This window comes from Cibotium barometz, chromosome 8, assembly GCF_041138505.1.
Source record: "Cibotium barometz isolate CiBa-2024 chromosome 8, ASM4113850v1, whole genome shotgun sequence".
In the NCBI taxonomy this organism is placed as follows: Eukaryota; Viridiplantae; Streptophyta; class Polypodiopsida; order Cyatheales; family Cibotiaceae; genus Cibotium; species Cibotium barometz.
The window spans coordinates 56,146,251-56,167,885 of NC_141053.1; the positions used below are offsets into that span (position 1 = coordinate 56,146,251).

At 40.7% G+C, this 21,635-nt stretch overlaps 1 protein-coding gene across 1 annotated transcript; it reads right to left on the reverse strand.

Moving 5' to 3' along the window:
• Positions 1 to 19,085: 19,085 nt before the first annotated feature.
• Positions 19,086 to 19,626, reverse strand: LOC147636441 (uncharacterized). The gene is made up of 2 exons (XM_086801150.1): positions 19,390 to 19,626; positions 19,086 to 19,303 (listed from the first exon to the last, which is right to left on the reverse strand). The coding sequence occupies exons 1-2, from the start codon at positions 19,552 to 19,554 to the stop codon at positions 19,118 to 19,120; spliced, it is 351 nt and encodes a 116-aa protein (XP_086657276.1). The 5' UTR covers positions 19,555 to 19,626; the 3' UTR covers positions 19,086 to 19,117.
• Between the last annotated feature and the right edge of the window lie 2,009 nt (positions 19,627 to 21,635).

Here is a 21,635-nt window from a genome sequence, read left to right on the forward strand (position 1 = left end):
ATGATCAATCACCCTATGTTCCTTTAAGACATGGAACTTTTGATTCCTACCTAGAAGAGCCAATACAGGAAGAGGACGAGGTCTAGGAAGGGGAGGGAGAAATTTCTCAAAGGCCAAGGATGGATCCAACCATTGACCTTAATGCAGCCACAAGGATAGACTTGCTAAATATTGCGACGGAGATGGGCTGAGGAATGGTCAGAGAACTAGGCATTGCTCTAGAATCCCGACCCTCCTAGATGAAACCACATATCATTTCCAAACTCGTCTAAAAGTTCTTTGGGGACGGAGATCCTTTTCAACATGTAGAGATTTTTGAATCCACATGTGAAACCTGCGGGCCTGTCAATGATGTGATAATGATTCATGCCTTCTCACTGACCTTGGAAGGAAAAGCTCATCGCTGGTTCCGAACCCTCAAGCTTGAGGATAAGGTTAACTTCACAAGACTCAAGAACGTTTTTGTGCCCAATTTTGCCCGAAGTGGTGACAGATGGAGCCCTGTGGGACAATTACATAATATCAAACAAAAGGAAGTTGAGTCAATGAGAGACCATGTGTCTCGTCTTAAGCACTTAAATTCAAGGTGCAAACTACGGGAGAGGTTAACTAAGGATCAGTTATTGCCTTGCTTCTGGAGAGGGGTTAGAGACCACAAAATGCATGATTGTTGGAATTAGGGTTGCAGGAATGCACACACAACTTCAAGAAGATGAGGAAGCTTGAGCACAACACAGTAGTGTATTATGAGTGCCAAAAATGAAAGATTACAAGCCCTAGAAGATAATGGGCGTATATACAATGCACGGGGGAAAAAACCTCCTAGTGAGGGAAAAAGTGCCCCGGCGGTCCTAAGTGTGTTCACACACATCACTACTATAATATGGTAACAAATCCTTCCTGGAGTGATGCGGTGAACAAGAGCTAGCACTCATGTATAGGGAAGTGTCTAGCTATGTGGACGAATCCACAAAAGGGAGTAAGCCCAAAGCTTTGCGAAAAGCTTCGAACTTCTCACGAGGCAGAGCCTTTGTGAAAAGGTCTACAAGGTTATCCTGTGTTGGCACATAAGCCAAACTGATCTCTCCTGCAGAGAGTCTCTCCCTGACATAATGGTAGTGCACCTCAATGTGCTTCGTACGAGCATGGAACACTGGGTTCCGCGCAACTGCCAATGCGCTCTGAGTGTCAGTGAAGATGGTGGTGGCAGATGGCTGCCCAACACCCAAATCAGCCATAAGGCGTCTGAGCCACACACACTCAACCGTAGCTGTGAAAGCTGCCCTGTACTCAGCTTCACAACTAGAAGTGGCCACAGTAGGCTGCTTCTTGCTCAACCATGATATGCATGAGCTTCCAAGCATGAAGCAAAAACCACTCGTGGACACGCGTGTGTCATAACAACCAGCCCAGTCAGAATCTGAAAAAACATGTAAATCTGGCGGCAATGATCCCCCCTTGGGATAAAACAACCCAAGATGCCGAGTACCACTCAAATAGCGAAAGATACGCTTCACTGCCTGCCAATGCTTAATGCCTGGGCTATGCATAAATCTGCTCACCTGTGAGACTGCAAACTGAATGTCTGGCCTCGTAATGCATACATAAATGAGGCAATCAACAGCTGTCTGATAGAGTGTGACATCAAAGTGATCTCCAGCATCATGAAGACTCAACTTCAAACCTGTCTCCATTGGAGTAGCAATAGGCTTGTAGTCTTCAAGGCCAAATCTCCGCAACAATGTTTCAATATACTTTGTCTGACACAAAGCAATACCTCCATCACACTGCTTAAATTGTATCCCCAAATAATGATGCAAATGCCCCAAATCTGACATCTCAAAAGAGGCATTCAAATCAGCCTTAAAATCAGCAATATGACTCTCATTTGGTCCTGTGAGCAGCATGTCATCGACATAGAGAGCAATGATTAGATGTACACCATCCACACGTTTAACATACAAAGTGCTTTCTGTTGGACTATTCTGAAACCCATGTGCAGTCAAATATGCATGTATTTTTTCATACCAAGCTCGTGGAGCTTGCTTTAAACCATATAAAGCCTTTTTTAACCTGCACACTTTGTTTTCCTGCCCTCTTTGAACAAAACCACGAGGCTGCGATACATACACCTCCTCATGCAAATCTCCATTTAAGAACGCAGTCTTTATGTCCAGCTGATGTACATTCCAACCATTATGAGCTGCTAATGCACAGATGCTACGAACAGTGGTCATACGACATGTGGGAGCAAAAGTCTCATCAAAATCAATGCCCTTCTCTTGAGCATAACCTTTTGCAACAAGCCTAGCCTTATGGCGATCCACTGTGCCATCAGGCTTACGCTTCAATTTGTATACCCACTTAGTGCCAATGGCCTTCTTGCCAGGGGGCAAGTCACATAAAGACCATGTACTATTCTTCATAATAGCATCGTATTCTGCTTGCATAGCAGCCATCCAATTTTCTGAACTTTGTGCCTCATCAAATGAAACAGGCTCACTTTCATCGCACATACTAGAAACAGCCAATGCATAACAATCTGACGCATAAGAGGCACCATGAGAGCCAGAACGAGTGCGACTAGACAAAGGGGCATCCAACTTGCTGTCACGCAAAGTCTGCACCAGCCATCTAGGCATGTTCCTAGAGCCCTCAATCTCTTGTCTCTCATCCTCAAGTGCATCATGCACATCTGCATCAGATATAGGCTGATCTGTGCCATCATTTAAAACCTGCATAGGCTGAAAAACTGCCTCATGAGGTATTGCACTTGGCTGTGCACCACTGAAAAGAGGCAACAATGTATCATAGACATCACGTGAGCTGATATCTGTCTCCTTAGTACATGAAACCAAGGGCTGAACTGCATCTTCCACAAATACAACATCACGGCTAACCAAAATGCGCTTTGTCTGTGGATGATACAAACGATAGCCTTTGCTCTCAGCACTATATCCAACAAAAATACATTTGACAGCTTTGTCATCCAATTTTCTGCGATGTTGCACAGGCACTAATGCATATGCCAGGCAACCAAAAACACGTAAATGGCCAACAGATGGCTTGCGGCTATGCCAAGCCTCATATGGAGTGACAACCTGTAATGCTTTGGTGGGACACCTGTTTAGTACATAAGTGGCACACATGACAGCCTCAAGCCAAAAACCATGTGGTAGACTTTGACTCTTAACCATACATCTTGCCATTTCCATGAGAGACCTGTTTTTTCTCTCAGCCACACCATTTTGCTGTGGTGTATACGGCACTGTACATTGGTGTTTTATCCCACGCTCAGCCAGAAATGCATTAAATTCTGAAGACATATACTCCCCCCCTCGATCTGAACGGAGGGTGCCCATCTTACTTTCTGACACATTTTCAGCCATAACCAAAAACTGTTTGAAGCACAAAAACACTTCGGACTTTGCCTTCAAAGGATATACCCATGCATGCCTGGTAAAATCATCAATGAAAGTCACGAAGTAAAGGTAGTTTCCAAATGATGGAGTTTGCATGGGACCACAAACATCACTGTGAACAAGCTGCAATCTGCGTTCAGCTCTCACTGATCCATCTTTGGGAAAGGAAGCACGCTGCATTTTACCCAATATGCAGCCCTCACAAACATGCTTGACAGGTGCCTCAAGCTTAGGCAAAGAAGACACCATTTCAGATTTCTGCAGGCGCAGCAAACTTGCAAAATTCAGATGACCAAAACGTGCATGCCACAGTTTTGCATTTGAAATAGCCTGCGTATCCATAATAGCACATGCTGAATCCTCTACACATTTGCCATCCATATTGAGCTTATACAGCCCTCGACATAGTGAACCAGATGCTACAATGATGTCACCACAAGAGAGATCATGAACAGTACATCTGTCATCCACAAATTTTACAACCAAACCTGTTTTGGCAAATGCGGAGACTGACAGCAGATTCTTTTTGATCCCTGGCACATACAATGCATCAAAAAGTGTAAAGGTGTTGCAATTTGCAACATTCAGCACAATCTGTCCAACTCCTTTAACGGGATAAGAGGAGTTATTGGCACAAGTGACAGTATTCCCTGTGGGAGCAGACTCAAGGAAAGTGAATAAACTGCGCTGCGAGGTGATATGCTTAGTGGCACCACTGTCAAAGTACCATACATTTGAATCTACTGCAGACATACATGTGTCATGCAAAGATGGGTCATAACTGCACTGCGCATTGAATGCCCATTCTGTATCTTGAACAACATTAGCAGATTCATTGTTAGAAGGAGAGGCATCTGCAACAGCCATACCAGCCTCTTTCTTCTTAGCCTCTTTCGCAGCCAGCTTAGGACACGCTTTGATGACATGATCATTTCCCTTACAGTACTTGCAAAATGTCTTCTGTTTGTCACCCTTCTTCTCATCTTTGTCTTCCTTCTTTGGTTGCGCAGCATTTGCAGATTTCTGCTTACTAGAAGAAAAGCCAGCTTTACCTTTCCCGCTTCTCTGACTAGCAACGAAAGCTTGATCTGCGACACGCATAATATTCCTGTTTTGCCTTGACTGGTCTTCTTGCAGCAAAACAGAAACTAACTCCTCAAATGATAAGGCATTGGGATTGCCTTTCATCATCAAGCGAAGAGTGGAAGCAAAACCCTGATAAGAATCTGGTAGACCATTCAAAACAGTCTACACAAGTGAACTGTCTGACAGGATTTCATCTGCAGAAATGAGCTGCTCTTTGAAATCCTTGATCTTTGTCAAAAAACTATCCATAGAATCACCTTCGTTCATATGCTCACTCTCCAACTGTTTTCGGAGGTAAGCAACACGAGCCTCATTTCTTGCCTGATACAATGTGGCAAGTACATCCCAAGCATCCTTAGAAGTCCTGCAGGAGCGAATATGTGGGATAATGGTACGTTTGACAGACAGCGCAATCAAGGCATGAGCCTGCGCATCTCTACCATCCCAACGAATCTGCTCTGCTGAAAGTGGTGGTTCTCGAACAGCTGCTACAGCACTTGTGCCTGCACCATCATCAACAGTACCTGTTTCTGATGTGTTTGCAGCATTCCCAGCCACAATAGGACGTGCATCAATACCCTGCACAATGTTCCATAACCCCTTTGCTACCAATACATGTCGCATCATATATGCCCACAATGGATAGTTGGTGCCATCCAACTTATCCTCAGCAGCCAACATGCGGAATACATCATTGTTGTCAGCCATGGCCAATGACTGTACTACTAGATGTAAATGCTGTCTGTAAGAGGTAAACCTATATAAAATCGACCTGTGCTATGTAGCACAGCCCAAAACAGACGAATGGACACCTGTCCTGCAGATTTTAATCTTGACAGAAAATCTGCACAGTAGGACGATTTTGCCTGCGCAGTACTTGGAATGCAAAAACGGAGGGCGAAATGACTTCAGATCAAAATTCTGAAACGAACGAGCCCTACGGGATCTCCCACGGCATATACTAACCTGCAGACGCTCGTGAAACCTCGTCGCAATCGGAGGAGATGAAGCGGCAGGTGCCGGTGATGCTGCCCGGGAGGAGGAAGCTTGCTCTGATACCAATTGTTGGAATTAGGGTTGCAGGAATGCACACACAACTTCAAGAAGATGAGGAAGCTTGAGCACAACACAGTAGTGTATTATGAGTGCCAAAAATGAAAGATTACAAGCCCTAGAAGATAATGGGCGTATATACAATGCACGGGGGAAAAAACCTCCTAGTGAGGGAAAAAGTGCCCCGGCGGTCCTAAGTGTGTTCACACACATCACTACTATAATATGGTAACAATGATTACTTAGTACTATCCTGACCCGCTACTCTTGATGCATGTTGCAAACTGGCAATTGAATATGAAGATAATATGCTGGAATTGCTGCAACCGAAAGATGTTAAAACATCTTCAACACAACTACGACCATAAAATCACACTTTACCTCTTGTTTTGCTTGATTCTTTAGTCATTGGAGAGGGCCCCAACCAATCAATTGGTTAGTATGTTGAGAATGGCTCCAAAGAGGGTTGAAGAGAGAGAGAAGCTCCAATCTCTCCAAATTGTAGAGGATTTTTAGAGGATAATAGAAAATATCATTATTTTAGTATAATACTGGCATGGTATAGTTCACAGATTTTTTACAAAGGACTAAGGATCTATTTATAGGTGAGGGAGGCCTCTAACCAAGTCCAAGTAGGTTCTAGAATTTTCCAGGTTCAGTTTGGCTGAATTTGGACAAGATTTGGACTTAGTTTGTCTCCCTTTTGATTTGGACTTAGTTTGGCTCCCTTTTGATTTGGTTTGATCCAAGAGAGAGGAGAGATAAAAATATCACAATTTTTTTAAGTTAAAAACTCCACCACGTGTGAAATAGGCGCCTCCTTGAAGTGCCCCTTCTCCTACCAAGGTGTCAAAAATGTATCATTATACCCAAAATATCTCATTTTTTTAGTATTATCTCATAGTTTTTTACTAATAAACCTTGTACTCAGACAGTCAACTCTTCATCTTATGTGGGCATTTACTCATTTTTTGGTATTTTTCTTTTATAAATTGGATTTATCTCCTCCCCACACTTGGATTGATCCTATTGGCCCATAGGAACCTTAATTGGACCATAATCCAAATATCTGAAAATCTAAACCCGTAGGCTAAGGTCCAAGGTCCTTTATACCTATTTTTTCAACTAATTCCAATTGCACATTGGAAAGTTCTTTTTGAATTTTTGTTTTAGGGGAAACCATTTTAGACACTAGGAGGATTTTTATATCCAAAAATATCTCAATTTTGGATTATCTCCCTCTAGACAATTTCTCTCCCCCGGCCAAAACAGGGAAAAACAGGATCTTTCTTTTATTTCAAAGAGGGAAATAATTATAAGATCAGAAGGGGAGGTCCTTACACATACACCTCAAAAGCTGGAGGGAGGAGTCTTACATCCTACCCCACTTAAAAAACGCGAGATGTCCTAATCTCGCAGCTGGAGGACAACTCTTTCCCTTAAGATCCAACTGATTATGGGGTTTGTCTAGGCCTCATGCAAGTGAGGGATTCCATACAATTACAGTACTTCCATCTAAAGACTCAATTACCTATTTATGAAGCTTCATTCTCAATATCAATTTCTATGAATTTTATCACACAATTCCAACCTTTTACTGCTACTTCATAAATTTTTGGCATTTCTGGCTTCTCTATTGATCCACTTTAGCCAGTTTGCTCTGATACCAACTGAAAGATCCCCGCCCCCTCTGCGCAATGAATTCAGGGGTGCTAGCAGCAGAAGTAGCACTTCTTGCGCGGGACACGGTCCCTCACTTGGGACCTCGCCCACGGATATCCGGACAAGAGACTAATCCCTCGGTTCTTCCCAAAACCGAACCCGGAAAAACTTCCCTCGCTCAAAAAGTGCAGGCGATTCCTCCAAGATATTTCTACTCTAACGTAGCCAAGAGCCTTAACTAACTAAACTGATCCGACCGAACCCGTAAGTCCCGAGGTCAGATCAAGGAAAAGACTTGCACTTGGATCATAGAGACCAATGCTTTTTTCCTCATTGAGAGGCACAGCCGTTGATTCTTTTCCATAGAACAATTTCTATCCGGGATTTACTTCATCTATCGTACCATAACAGAATTAAGTCTCATTTTAGGGATCCATCAGTCCAGCCATCCAGTCCCATGGGTTAGCCAACCGCCCAACCACTGTAATGATGGGATCCAATTAGGAATTTGGTTAGGTTTTGTCCCGAGTACCAGGGAAAAGAGTTCCCAGACCCCCTAGCCGGCGCTTCATACAAACTTCAAGATAGTTACACCAGTTACAATATGAAATTTCTTTTTTCACAGATTCACCTGTCTTTAAAACAATATTTTAATGAAACCATCGTGTCACTGATCATAATCCTCCAAAATATCCGGTTGAACTATAATTTCCAATTATTCCTTCATCAGTGTACCTATGGGGCAGCATTGGCAAAACCAGAACGCTCACCACCTGTCCACTCAGGGGCCTTTTCGATAATTCCTAGCTCATAGTACCCGGCAATATATTCACTTATAAAAATCCAAATGGAATCTCCGTTGAAGATCAGTAAGAAAAACCAACAGATCTATATAAAAGAGCCATGGACTCATCCGTTGAGGACTAGCAAGGTCAATCAACCAGATCCATGCGAATTCAGAAAACAACTCTTACTCCTTGTTCCAATATCTTCTTCGACGAACGTGTGGGTATCTTCGGTGACCCAGAGCCCGAGCACCGTATGGTCAGCACCGTCTAGGATCCTTCGCAGGTCACCTAGTGCTTCACTCATAGGCCGCTTCCTTGGTTCCTCATCCACCGTACCGGAAGCTCACCATTTAAATCGAACCGAGACTGGTCAAGACCTCGGCTGACCTTGCTATGCGAGACGTCCTCCGTTGACTCTCCGTTAGCTGTTGCAACTTTATCAGTTAGGTTTCTCATTCACAAGACGGTCAAAATGCTTCCCCAACATTATTGACATAAAACAGTCATTTAAAAACAGGTCATAAATACAGTTTCTATAACGAACTCTCATCTTTCCACATTGTTCCACATTAATCCACATCCAACTCATATGTATTCCCATTCTCATCCAATCACATCATTTTCCATCTCATCATATCTTTCCTCATTTATTCTCATCACGTCTCATCCACTCGCATCTACCCATATCCCATTCTCATCCAATCACATCATTTTCCATCTCATCATATCTTTCCTCATTTATTCTCATCACGTCTCATCCACTCGCATCTACCCATATCCATATCTCATCACATCACATTCATTCACATCTCATCCACTCACATCTACCCATATCCGCATCTCATTACATCACATTCATTCACATCTCATCCATTCATATCTACCCCGATCCACATCACATCTCATCTCATTTATTCACATCTATCCCGATTCACATCCCATCACATCACATCACATCCATTTCAACTCACATCTCATTCATTCACATCTCATTCATTCACATCTATCCTGATTCACATCCCATCACATCTCATCCATTCACATCACATCTCATTCATTCACATCTATCCCGTTTCACATTACATCACATCACATTCATTCACATCACACATCATCCATTCACATCTATCCCAATTTACATCACATCCAATTTACATCACATCCATTTCACATTACATCTCATTCACATCCCGATTCACATCGCATCTCATTCATTCACATCCCGATTCACATCACATTACATCTCATTTATTCACGTCCATCATATTCAGTTACATCACATCCATTTACATCCATCACATCACATTCATTCATATCCCTCACATTCATTCTCATCACCATCCCATCACATACATTCTATCCACATTACATCACATCCACATCATATCTCATTCATACACATCCATCCAATCATTCACATGTACCATTACCCATATCTATTCATACATTCACATCTATCACTTCACATCCACATATATTCACATCATTTCACATCTCTTTACATCACATCACATCTCATCCACATTCACATCCACACCCCTTTTCATCATATCACATCTCATCCGCATCCACATCACATTCACATCATCCACTTCCCTTTACATCACATTACATCTTATCCACATCCACATTCACATCCATTTACATCACATCAAATCCTTTCACATCATATCACATCCATTTACATCCATCTTATCCACATCCACATTCACATCCATTTACATCACATCAAATCCTTTCACATCACATCCACATTCACATCCATTTACATCACATCATATCCTTTCACATCCACATCCACATTCATATCCATTTGCATCACATCATCACATCTTTTCACATCCACATCCACATTCATTTATATCACATTCTTTCACATACATATCCACATCCATTTACATCACATTCTTTCACATACACATCCATATCCATTTACATCATATTCTTTCACATACACATCCACATCCATTTACTTTTCATCTCATCCCCATTCATTTCATCACACCACATCCTATCACATCACATTCACCTCTTATCGCACCCTATTTTCATCTTATCACATCCATTCACATCCGATCACGTCCCATTTACATCTTTTCACATCCATTCACATCCTATCACATCCCATTTACATCTTATCACATCCATTCACATGCTATTCCCGTTTAGCAGCTTTTTCTAATTTGATACCGATAATGGGATCTTTTCTAAATTTTTGCCAATTGCTTAGCCTAGATAAAGGTTCTTTTTCTCGACGACTATTTCCATATTCCTTCTCAATTCCTCAATTGAATTATATTCAATATTCCTCTTTTGAATAAAAGAATTCATGGGATTTACAGAAATCAATTCTATTCATATTTTCACTTTTGATAAATAATCATAAATTGAATTATACTAAAAATTTCTCTTTTTCTCATTTAATTTCTTGGACCTCAAATATCATGGGAATTCCTCTTTTTGTATTTGATTATTTGCATTCCAATATCATGGGAATTCCTCTTTTATCATCAAATATTTCTTATAAAATAAATTCATTTAAAATAAAATATCCATTAATTCAATATGCTAGGAATTTCTCTTTTCCCATCTAAATGATTGAATTCCACATGTTATAGGAATTCCTCTTTTATCATTTAAATATTTCTCATAGATAAAATAAATTTATCTAAAATTCATCTTTGAATTTAAATAAAATATCCATTAATTCCAATATACTAGGAATTTCTCTTTTCCCATCTAAATGATTGAATTCCAAATGTCATAGGACTTCCTCTTTTATCTTTTAAATATGATTACCATAATTTTCTCTTTTCTTAATTATTTAATTACAGATAAACTTAAAATTTAGTTTTCCATTGAATGTGACAAAAACCATTCTTTTAGCCTAGGATATTCAATCCTAGAATATGGTAGGAAGTCCTCTTTTCACGTTATGTATAAGAATGAATTATGTATCAATTTTCTTAAAAATTTTACCATAGCTCCGCTGCTATTATTCGTAATTTTTAATTTTTATGAAAAGAATTAGACATAGTAAAATAATTATGATAGTATAACTATTTATTAGCCTTAAATCCAATTTATGGATTTATCTCATAATATTATCATATTTTTCAAGCATATAAGTATAAAAACCATTTTCTTAAACCTCTAGCTTCACAAGCCTAGAGTTTGATTTGTGAATGAGAAGCATTAATTGAATAGAGAATTGGTCATAGGAATGACCATTCTTTAGGGGAGAGAGATAAACATAAAAGCATTCTAATTTAAGCATAAATGTAAACTTTAGGTGATTAATCATGGTCAACCCCAACAGAATCCTGGGATAAAGATCCCTTCATATAGAACTCATTATTAGATAACAATTCATTCACAACATATCATTCATATCCTTAATACAATAATGGTCCATTAGACCAAAAATTCAATCTGAACCTCCACGGGAATTTCAGTTATACAGGTTCTCAATTTGTCATCTCTTAACTTAATCCACTGGGTCAAGTGTTAACAGTAGCAATCTGTTAGCACAATCCACAATCCACTAATCTTATAGGGATTTGCTGAAGTCATAATCATCATTCCAGTTATTATTATCATCACTGGGATTTGTCCCATTCATCCTCATTGTGCTTTGTTCAACTTATCGCTTTTCAACCAAAATTCAGGAATCATCATTTTTCAATCAAAATCCAAATCAAATCATCAATTCTCAACCACATTCGAATTCATTATCTGGATAGCATTTTTGCTTATAATTTCAAGGTCTTAGATTTACTCGTATATATTGCCAGTAAAGAGCTGTAGTTATACCCTTAAAACTAACTGAACTGATCCGACCGAACCCGTAATAAGTCCCGAGGTCAGATCAAGGAAAAGACTTGCACTTGGATCATAGAGACAAACGCTTTTTTCCTCATTGAGAGGCACAGTCGTTGATTCTTTTCCATAGAACAATTTCTATCCGGGATTTACTTTAGAATTGAGTCTCATTTTAGGGATCCATCAATCCAGCCCAACCACTGTAGTGATGGGATCCAATTAGGAATTTGGTTAGGTTTTGTCCCGGATACCAGGGAAATGAGTTCCCAGGCCCCCTAGCCGGTGCTTCATGCGAACTACAAGATAGTCACAGCACTTACACACCCAATATGAAATTGCTTTTTTCACAGATTCACGTGTCTTTAAAACAATCTTGTAATGAAACCATAGTGTCACTGATCTTTAAAATAATCTTTTGATGAAACCATAGTGTCACTGATCATAATCCTCTAAAATATCCAGTTGAATTCTAATTTCTAATTATTCCTTCATCGGTGTACCTATGGCATCATTGGCAACTAGAACGCTCACCACCTGTCCACTCAGGGGCCTTTTCGATAGTTCCTAGCTCATAGTACTCGGCAATATATTCACTTATAAAAATCCAGATGGAATCTTCATTGAAGATCAGCAAGATCAACCAACAGATCCATATAAAAGAGCCATGGACTCATCCGTTGAGGATCAGCAAGGTCAATCAACCAGATCCATACCCAAATTCAGAAAATAACTCTTACTCCTTGTTCCAATATCTTCCTCGACGAACGTGTGGGTATCTTCGGTGACCCAGAGCCCGAGCACCGTATGGTCAACACCGTCTAGGATCCTTCGCAGGTCACCTAGTGCTTCACTCATATGCCGCTTCCTTGGTCCCTCATCCACCGTACCGAAAGCTCACCATTTAAATCGAATCGAGGCTGGTCAAGAACTCGGTCGACGACCTTGCTATGCGAGACGTCCTCCGTTGACTCTCCATCAGCCTGTTGCAACTTTATCAGTTAGGTCTCCACCATGACCTCATTCACAAGACAGTCAAAATGCTTCCCCAGCATTATTGACATAAAACAGTCGTTTAAAAACAGGTCATAAATACAGTTTCCATAACAAACTCTCATCTTTCCACATTGTTCTACATCAATCCACATTACTTAATCCATATCCAATTCATACGTATTCCCATTCTCATCCAATCACATCATTTTCCATCTCATCATATCTTTCCTCATTTATCCTCATCACGTCTCATCCACAAGCATCTATCCATACCCACATCTCATCACATCACATTCATTCACATCTCATCCATTCATAGCTACCCCGATCCACATCACCTCACATCTCATTTATTCACATCTATCCCGATTCACATCACATCACATCACATCACATCACATCCATTTCACTTCACATCTCATTCATTCACATATATCCTGATTCACATCCCACCATCACATCTCATCCATTCACATCTATCCTGATTCACATCCCACCATCACATCTCATCCATTCACATCACATCTCATTCATTCATATCTATCCCATTTCACATCACATTCATTCACATCACATTATCCATTCACATCTATCCCAATTCACATCACATCTCATTCATTCACATCCCGATTCACATCACATTACATCTCATCCAGTCACATCCCATATCATTCATTCACGTCCATCACATCCATTTACATCCATCACATCACATTCATTCATATCCCTCACATTCATTCTCATCACCATCACATCACATACATTCTATCCACATTACATCACATCCACATCATATCTCATTCATACACATCCATCCAATCATTCACATGTATGATTACCCACATCTATTCATACATTCACATCTATCACTTCACATTCACATATATCACATCTCTTTACATCATCACATCACATCACATCTCATCCACATTCACATCTACATCCCTTTAAATTACATCACATCTCATCCGCATCCACATCACATTCACATCCACTTCCCTTTACATCACATTACATCTTATCCACATCCACATTCACATCCATTTACATCACATCACATCCTTTCACATCCACATCCACATCCACATCCACATTCACATCCATTTGCATCACAGCACATCTTTTCACATCCACATCCACATTCATTTATATCACATTCTTTCACATACATATGCACATCCATTTACATACACATCCACATCCATTTACATCATACTCTTTCACATACACATCCACATCCATTTACTTCTCATCTCATCCCCATTCATTTCATCACACCACATCCTATCATATCCCATTCACCTCTTATCACATCTTATTTTCATCTTATCACATCCATTCACATCCTATCATGTCCCAGTTACATCTTATCACATCCATTCACATCCTATGACATCCCATTTACATCTTATCACATCCATTCACATGCTATTTCCATTTACATCTTATTCACATCCATTCACATGCTATTCCCATTTACATCTTATTCACATCCATTCACATGCTATTCCCATTTAGTAGCTTTTTCTAATTTGATACCGATAATGAGACTTTTTCCAAATTTCTGCCAATTGCTTGGTCTAGATAAAGGTTCTTTTTCTCGACGACTATTTCCATATTCCTTCCTCAATTCCTCAATTGAATTATATTCAATATTCCTCTTTTAAATAAAATAATTCATGGGATTTACAGAAATCAATTCTACCCATATTTCCACTTTTGATAAATAATCATAAATTGAATTATACTAAAAATTTCTCTTTTTCTCATTTAATTTCTTGGACCTCAATATCATGGGAATTCCTCTTTTATCATCAAATATTTCTTATAAAATAAATTCATCTAAAATAAAATATCCATTAATTCAATATGCTAGGAATTTCTCTTTTCTTACGCGGGGTAGGGTCCCTCACTCGAGGCCTCGCCCACGGATATCCGGACAAGAGACTAATCCCTTGGTTCTTCCCAAAACCGAACCCGGAAAAATTTCCCTCGCCTGAAAAGTGCAGGTGGTTCCTCCAAGATATTTTTACTCTAACGTAGTCAAGAGCCTTAACTAACTGAACTGATGCGATCCTACCCGTAAGCAGGGATTTCATTAACGTCTTCACAATTTCGTGACCACGTTAACAAAACCTATTGTTAACATATTAAAACTTGTGATCACATTGTATATTCACATGACCTGAGAAATGACCTGCCGGAACCCACTATTCCAGTAACACCTCCGGGCTTCTACCATTCCCGGCGGGCCTGCCGGGGTATGAGGTTTTCCCGGCGGGCCCGCCGGGGTATGAGGTAAAAGCCCGACGGGCCCGCCGGGAAAAACAAGAAACACCGGCGGGGTATTATTCTGTATATAAACACTGCCCGACACCCATCGTACAACTTTTGGGAAGATAGTCCTTGTTTTGGGGGCGTGATATCTCTTCTCAAAGTACTTGTAGAGCTCTCGAGTTGCTAGAAGTGTCCTCTTGGGAAGAACGTCCTTATTTTAGGGGCTGTCGTCTTTCCTTGTAGGCACTCCTAAGGCTATTGGGCCACTCGTCCTTAGTTCTTTGAACTGGGGGCAGGGTGTGGTTCGTAGCTAATACTTGCGGAGATTTAGGGACAAATTTGGAGTCATTCAGCTTTGCATTTGAGCCACGTACGTAATCTACCTCATTCTGCTTTATGAATGGTTTGATGGAGCCAAGAGTCCTGCTTAGGGGCTTGTATTGGTTCTTGATACTTGATATAGTTTAGAGTAGACAAGGGTCTATTGTCCTATACTAGAGTATTGGGCAAGCATAGATCTTTGATTTTTTTTGTGAATGTTAGAGAAGGTCTATTGTCCTATACTAGAGTATTGGGCAAGCATAGATCTTTGATTATGTAAAGTATCCTTAATTGGGTACAAAAGGCATCCTTCATTGGGGGTGCAATGTGCATGATAGTTTCGAAGTAGTTTTGTAGTAAGACCTTGCAAGATAGTTTGAAATAGTTTTGTGTTATGTGATGATCTTTTGTATTTGTCAAGATAGTTTCAAAGTACTTTGTCTGCAGATGTATGTTTTGTTATACGTGAGTGATTTGTTGTTTTTTCATTTGTGTATTCATTGTTATATGCTTGGTTGAATAGGTTATTTATTGAGATGGAGGACAATGTTGGATCCAGTGATACCTCCAATAGAGTCCAAATTTCAAATAGCAAGAAAAAAAAGGCACCTGGGATAGAGTGGCAATATGCAATTAACGTTGGTGATCGATTCATAGATTGGGAGTGTAAGCTATGCCATGCAGTAAAATCAGGTGGTGCGCCTCGACTAAGAGAACACTTTTTAGGCGGACCGAAGAAAAAGTCATGTACCCACCCCTCTGCACCTATAGTGGCCAAACGCATAAGAGAAGAAATTCAAAAGAAAGATTCAAGAAAACATGACACTCCTACCGTTAATGTATCAAGGCAGCAAGAACACTGTTGTTCTAATCATCAAACTCCCGCTACATCGCCTACTTGTACCCCGAACGACAATGAGCATTGGAAGAGAGCATGGAAGAAAATTGGTGAGTTTGGACCAGGGTTTTCACCACCTACGTACCATGCTATGCGAAATGATCTATTAGAGAAATGTTATGCGCAGGTAAAAGAACGTGTACAAAGAATAATTCTTAGCAATATAGAGCTTTCTGGATGTAGTATAGTAAGTGATGGATGGTCTAATGTGCAAAGAAAACCATTAATTAATGTAATGGTTATTTCACCTAGAGGTGAGACTTTCATCCGTGCCGTGGATTCAGCTGGTTCAATCAAAACTGGGGCTTACATTGCTCAAGTCATTAGCTCTGTGATAGAGGAAGTGGGTGCCAAAAATGTAGTCCAAGTCGTCATGGACAATGCAAAAAATTGTAAAAATGCATCCAGAATCCTACAGCGACAATATCCACATATTTTTCCGGTAGGCTGTAATACTCATAGTTTGAATCTTGTATTAAAAGATTGGTATAAATCTGATGATACCAAATGGTTTGCCTCAATCGTCGACACTGCTCGCCAGCTTGTGAAATTCATGCTCAAGAGACAGAGAGTTTTGGATATGTTTCGACCTCGCATGTCAGTTATGTTAAAGCTTCCAGTAGAGACTAGGTTTTGCACTCACTTTTACACTTTTGAGTCTCTTCTTAGAAATAAAGATGCAGTTTGTGAAACATTTACATGCATGGCATTTCATGACTGGGAGAACACTCAACTTGAAAAAGTGAAAGAGAAAATCAAAGTCTTGAAGGCAGCGCTTACGAGAAAAAGTTGGTGGAACAGTGTGATGGATGCATACCATGTAATGATGCCTGTTATGTATGCTGTACGAAGCCTTGATCAAAGAGCGCCTAATCTCGGAAAAGCATGGATGCAATGGTGGACTGTCCAGCGGAGTTTGGAGTGTCCTGAGAAATTAGAGCATTCAGTGGTGGAAAAGCAATGGCGTGTACCATTCTCTAGTAGACAAAGAAAAGTTCTGTTGAAGTACTTTCATGCTAGATGGATTGGAGCGCATTCACCACTGCACAGTGCTGCTTACATGTTAGATCCTGAATATTGGAATATGGATTTGATGTCCAACGTTGAGGTGGTGCAAGATTTTTATAAAGTGGTAAACACTTTCTATAATAATGATGATGATCGTGTACAGTGCATAAAGGAGATGACCTCATTTCGGTTGAAAGAGGGTTTATTTTCCAACTCCCTTGTTCAACAAATGGCTAAAGAGCAACCTGCATGGAAGTGGTGGATGATGAATGGTGGTGAGCATTATGCTTTATTGTGCAACCTTGCGATGAAGGTTCTAAGTCAGTGCTCTTCAAACTCAGGCTCAGAAAGAAACTGGAGCATGTATAAATATATTCATAGTACTATTCGCAATCGACTTCTTGCAGATCGAGCAGATAAACTTGTTTACATGTACTGCAATGAAAAGATCTTGCGAGACATCGAAAGCGAAGAGTATGAAGAAGATATGCCCAGATGGATGTACAATTGTGAAGATGTAGTAGACGAGAACTTTGATGTTGGACGTACGTTGTGCACCACCCTTGAGATAGAAGACAATTTAGACATTGACTTAGATGAGCTTAATTTAGCAGACGAGAGAGTAAACGGTGAAAGAATTTTGGAGCAAGATACTGACATAGAGGAAGAAGTCACTTCATTAATTTAATAAAAAGTACTTGTACAAATGATCATATTTGGAGAAATTATCAATACAAAAGTAGAATTTGTTTTTCTTAGCTCTCATCTTGAAATAAATTGCGAATTGCACTAGGAGTTGCATCTAAAGGTCCTGGTGGTTTATATTCGCTAGCCATACCGAACACTGTATAAATACCTTGATTTATTGGGACATTGCACAATGCACATGTGGAAGTATTTTGCATTTGTCTCACTAAACATATTAAGTGGTAGTAGTGTCCACATGGTAGTATATACTGGCCGCTCCACCCATCGAATACTTTGTAACATACAGGACATTGGGGGGTGGAGGAACTTGTAGCCTCAGCAGAAACTCCCACAAGATCAGGATGTATCAAAAAATGAGAGATGTGGTTTCCTTGGCGCACAGGAGCAATACGTGAAGAGATGCTCTGCACGTCTTGGCTGATCTTTGTTAGCTGCTCTTGAATTCCTCTATTGGCCGGGGGAGGAGTTGACGCTTGAGTTAATCGGTCAGCTTCTTTCTCCTTCTCTGCTAGCTGTGCCCCTAAGCTTTCTTTGACCTGGTTTAACTCCAGTCCGGCGCCCTCCACCATGAGAGCAAGTTCTTCTCTTGTGAATGTAACTGTCTCTTCACGTATGTCGTGGGTGTTGACAGTGGCCTCTCTGGAGGCGAAGTCCACTGGAGTTTCCAGTATAAAGTGAGCATATAGCATTTTAGCAAAATACAGTGGAGCGTCGGCGTTATGGAGAGGACGACCGTACACCTCCAAGAAAATGCGCTCGGCTACTTACAATGATGAAGGGCTTTCTGACGTTAGAAGCCTTTAGTTTTATGTAGCATAGGGGATGTCTTTTTGAGATAATGGGTGCCGTTGCCAACTCCGAGCTCTGAGCAACTTCTACACCTTCCTCCTTATGGGCGCTTGGATGGGAGGGTGGTCGTTTTTCTCTTGAGTTGTATTTTGCATTATGGGCTGTTGTTGGATTGGAGAGTCGTGCTGGTCCTCTTAAGTTGTATATTGACGGCCGCATGCAGGTGGTGGCGTTATGAGGGGGTCGCCTGATCTGCACTAAGATTCGATGCTGGCTCACTATCTTCATCTTCACGATATCCCCCACTTGGAGCTTGTAGTAGAGCGGGCGAACTTTTTCCATCCTTTGCAAATGAAGCTCCCACTGCTCGGATGTTTTAGCCCTACATTCCACACCTGCCCGATCTCTTCCTCCAACTCAATGTCTCCGCCCACACCCAGATCCAGGCAAGCTTTAGTGACAGAGAGTTGCAACCGCTGCAAGACATCAAATAGCACGACCTTAATGCAAGCAAAATGGAAGTGGAAAACTAGTCTGCAAAAATGGCAGCCGGAGGGTTTACCAAATAGGGCGCATTGTGAGACCCTCTTCTTGTGTCTGTTTGGGTCAGCACTTTTTCGAAACAGTAAGGAAATTCTCTCTTCTTTCCCGTAGAAGTTTGACACAGCATATAACAATGAATACATATAACAGTGATTTGTTGTAAGGAAATTCTCTCTTCTTCCATCTTCCCTTCTTAATCTTGCCATCTGGACATGGCCATATTTCCTTTATCATCTCTGTGGTTACGCACTCCCAAAGGGCCCCCCGGGCCCATATATATAGGAAATTGTACCCCGCCGGGCTAGATGACGACCCCGCAGGGACCCGCCGGGTTTTGCTGTGTCCCGGCGGGCCCGCCGGGTATAGCAAAAGCCCGGCGGGATTTTATCCGGTTACCAGGTCGCTTGCTACCGTCTTTTTTGAGAACATGTTAACATGTGAACATGTTAATAACATGTTAACACATGTTATTAACAAAAAAAAATTTGTGATCACGTGAATATAAAATCAGAGCCCGTAAGTCCCGAGGTCAGATCAAGGAAAAGACTTGCACTTGGATCATAGAGACCAATGCTTTTTTCCTCATTGTTGAGAGGCACAGCCGTTGATTCTTTTCCATAGAATAATTTCTATCCGGGATTTAATTCATCTATCGTACCATAACAGAATTGAGTCTCATTTTAGGGATCCGTCAGTCTAGCCTAACCCCATCCAGTCCCATGGGTTAGCTAACCGCCCAACCACTGTAGTGATGGGATCCAGTTAGGAATTTGGTTAGGTTTTGTCTTGGGTACCATGGAAAAGAGCTCCCAGGCTCCCTAGCCGGCACTTCATGCACACCCCCAATAGTCACACCACTTACACACCCAATATGAAATTGCTTTTTTCACAGATTCACCTGTCTTTAAAACAATCTTTTAATGAAACCATAGTGTCACTGATCATAATCCTCCAAATATCCGGTTGAATTCTAATTTCCAATTATTCCCTCATCGGTGTACCTATGGCATCATTTGGCAACAACCAGAACGCTCACCACCTGTCCACAGGGGCCTTTTCGATAGTTCCTAGCTTATAGTACCCGACAATATATTCACTTATAAAAATCTAGATGGAATCTCCATTGAAGATCAGCAAGATCAACCAACAAATCTATATAAAAGAGCCATGGACTCATCCATTAAGGACCAGCAAGGTCAATCAACCAGATCCATGCCTGAATTCAGAAAACAACTCTTACTCCTTGTTTCAATATCTTCCTCGACGCACGTGTGGGTATCTTTGGCGACCCAGAGCCCGAGCACCGTATGGTCAGCACCCTTTAGGATCCTTCGCAGGTTACCTATAGCGCTTCACTCATAGGCCGCTTCCTTTATCCCTCATCCACCGTACTGGAAGCTCACCATTTAAATTGAACCGAGGCTGGTCAAGACCTTGGCCGACCTTGCTATGCGAGACGTCCTCCATTGACTCTCCGTCAGCTGTTGTAACTTTATCAGTTAGGTCTCCACGACCTCATTCACAAGATAGTTGCTTCCCCAGCATTATTGACATAAAACAGTCATTTAAAAACAGGTCATAAATACAGTTTCTATAACAAACTCTCATCTTTTCACATTGTTCCACATCAATCCACATTACTTAATCCACATCCAATTCATATATAATCCCATTCTCATCCAATCACATCATTTTCCATCTCATCATATCTTTCCTCATTTATCCTCATCACGTCTCATCCACTCACATCTACCCATATCCACATCTCATCACATCACATTCATTCACATCTCATCCATTCATATTTACCCTGATCCACATCACATCACATCTCATTTATTCACATCTATCCCGATTCACATCCCATCACATCTCATCCATTCACATAACATCTCATTCATTCACATCTATCCCATTTCACATCACATCACATTCATTCACATCACACATCATCCATTCACATCTATCCCAATTTACATCACATCCATTTCACATCACATCTCATTCATTCACATCGCGATTTACATCACATTACATCCATCCATTCACATCCCATATCATTCATTCACATCCATCACATTCATTTACATCACATCCATTTACATCCATCACATCACATTCATTCATATCCCTCACATTCATTCTCATCACCATCCCATCACATATATTCTATCCACATTACATCACATCCACATCATATCTCATTCATACACATCCATCCAATCATTCACATGTACGATTACCCACATCTATTCATACATTCAC

Coding starts and splice junctions, on each gene's coding strand:
- LOC147636441 (XM_086801150.1), bottom strand. CDS start 19,554: ATGGAAGAAGAGAGAATTTCCTTACAACAAATCACTGTTATATGTATT. Junction 19,304..19,389: donor CTCACAATGCGCCCTATTTG/GTAAACCCTCCG, acceptor GATGTCTTGCAG/CGGTTGCAACTCTCTGTCAC.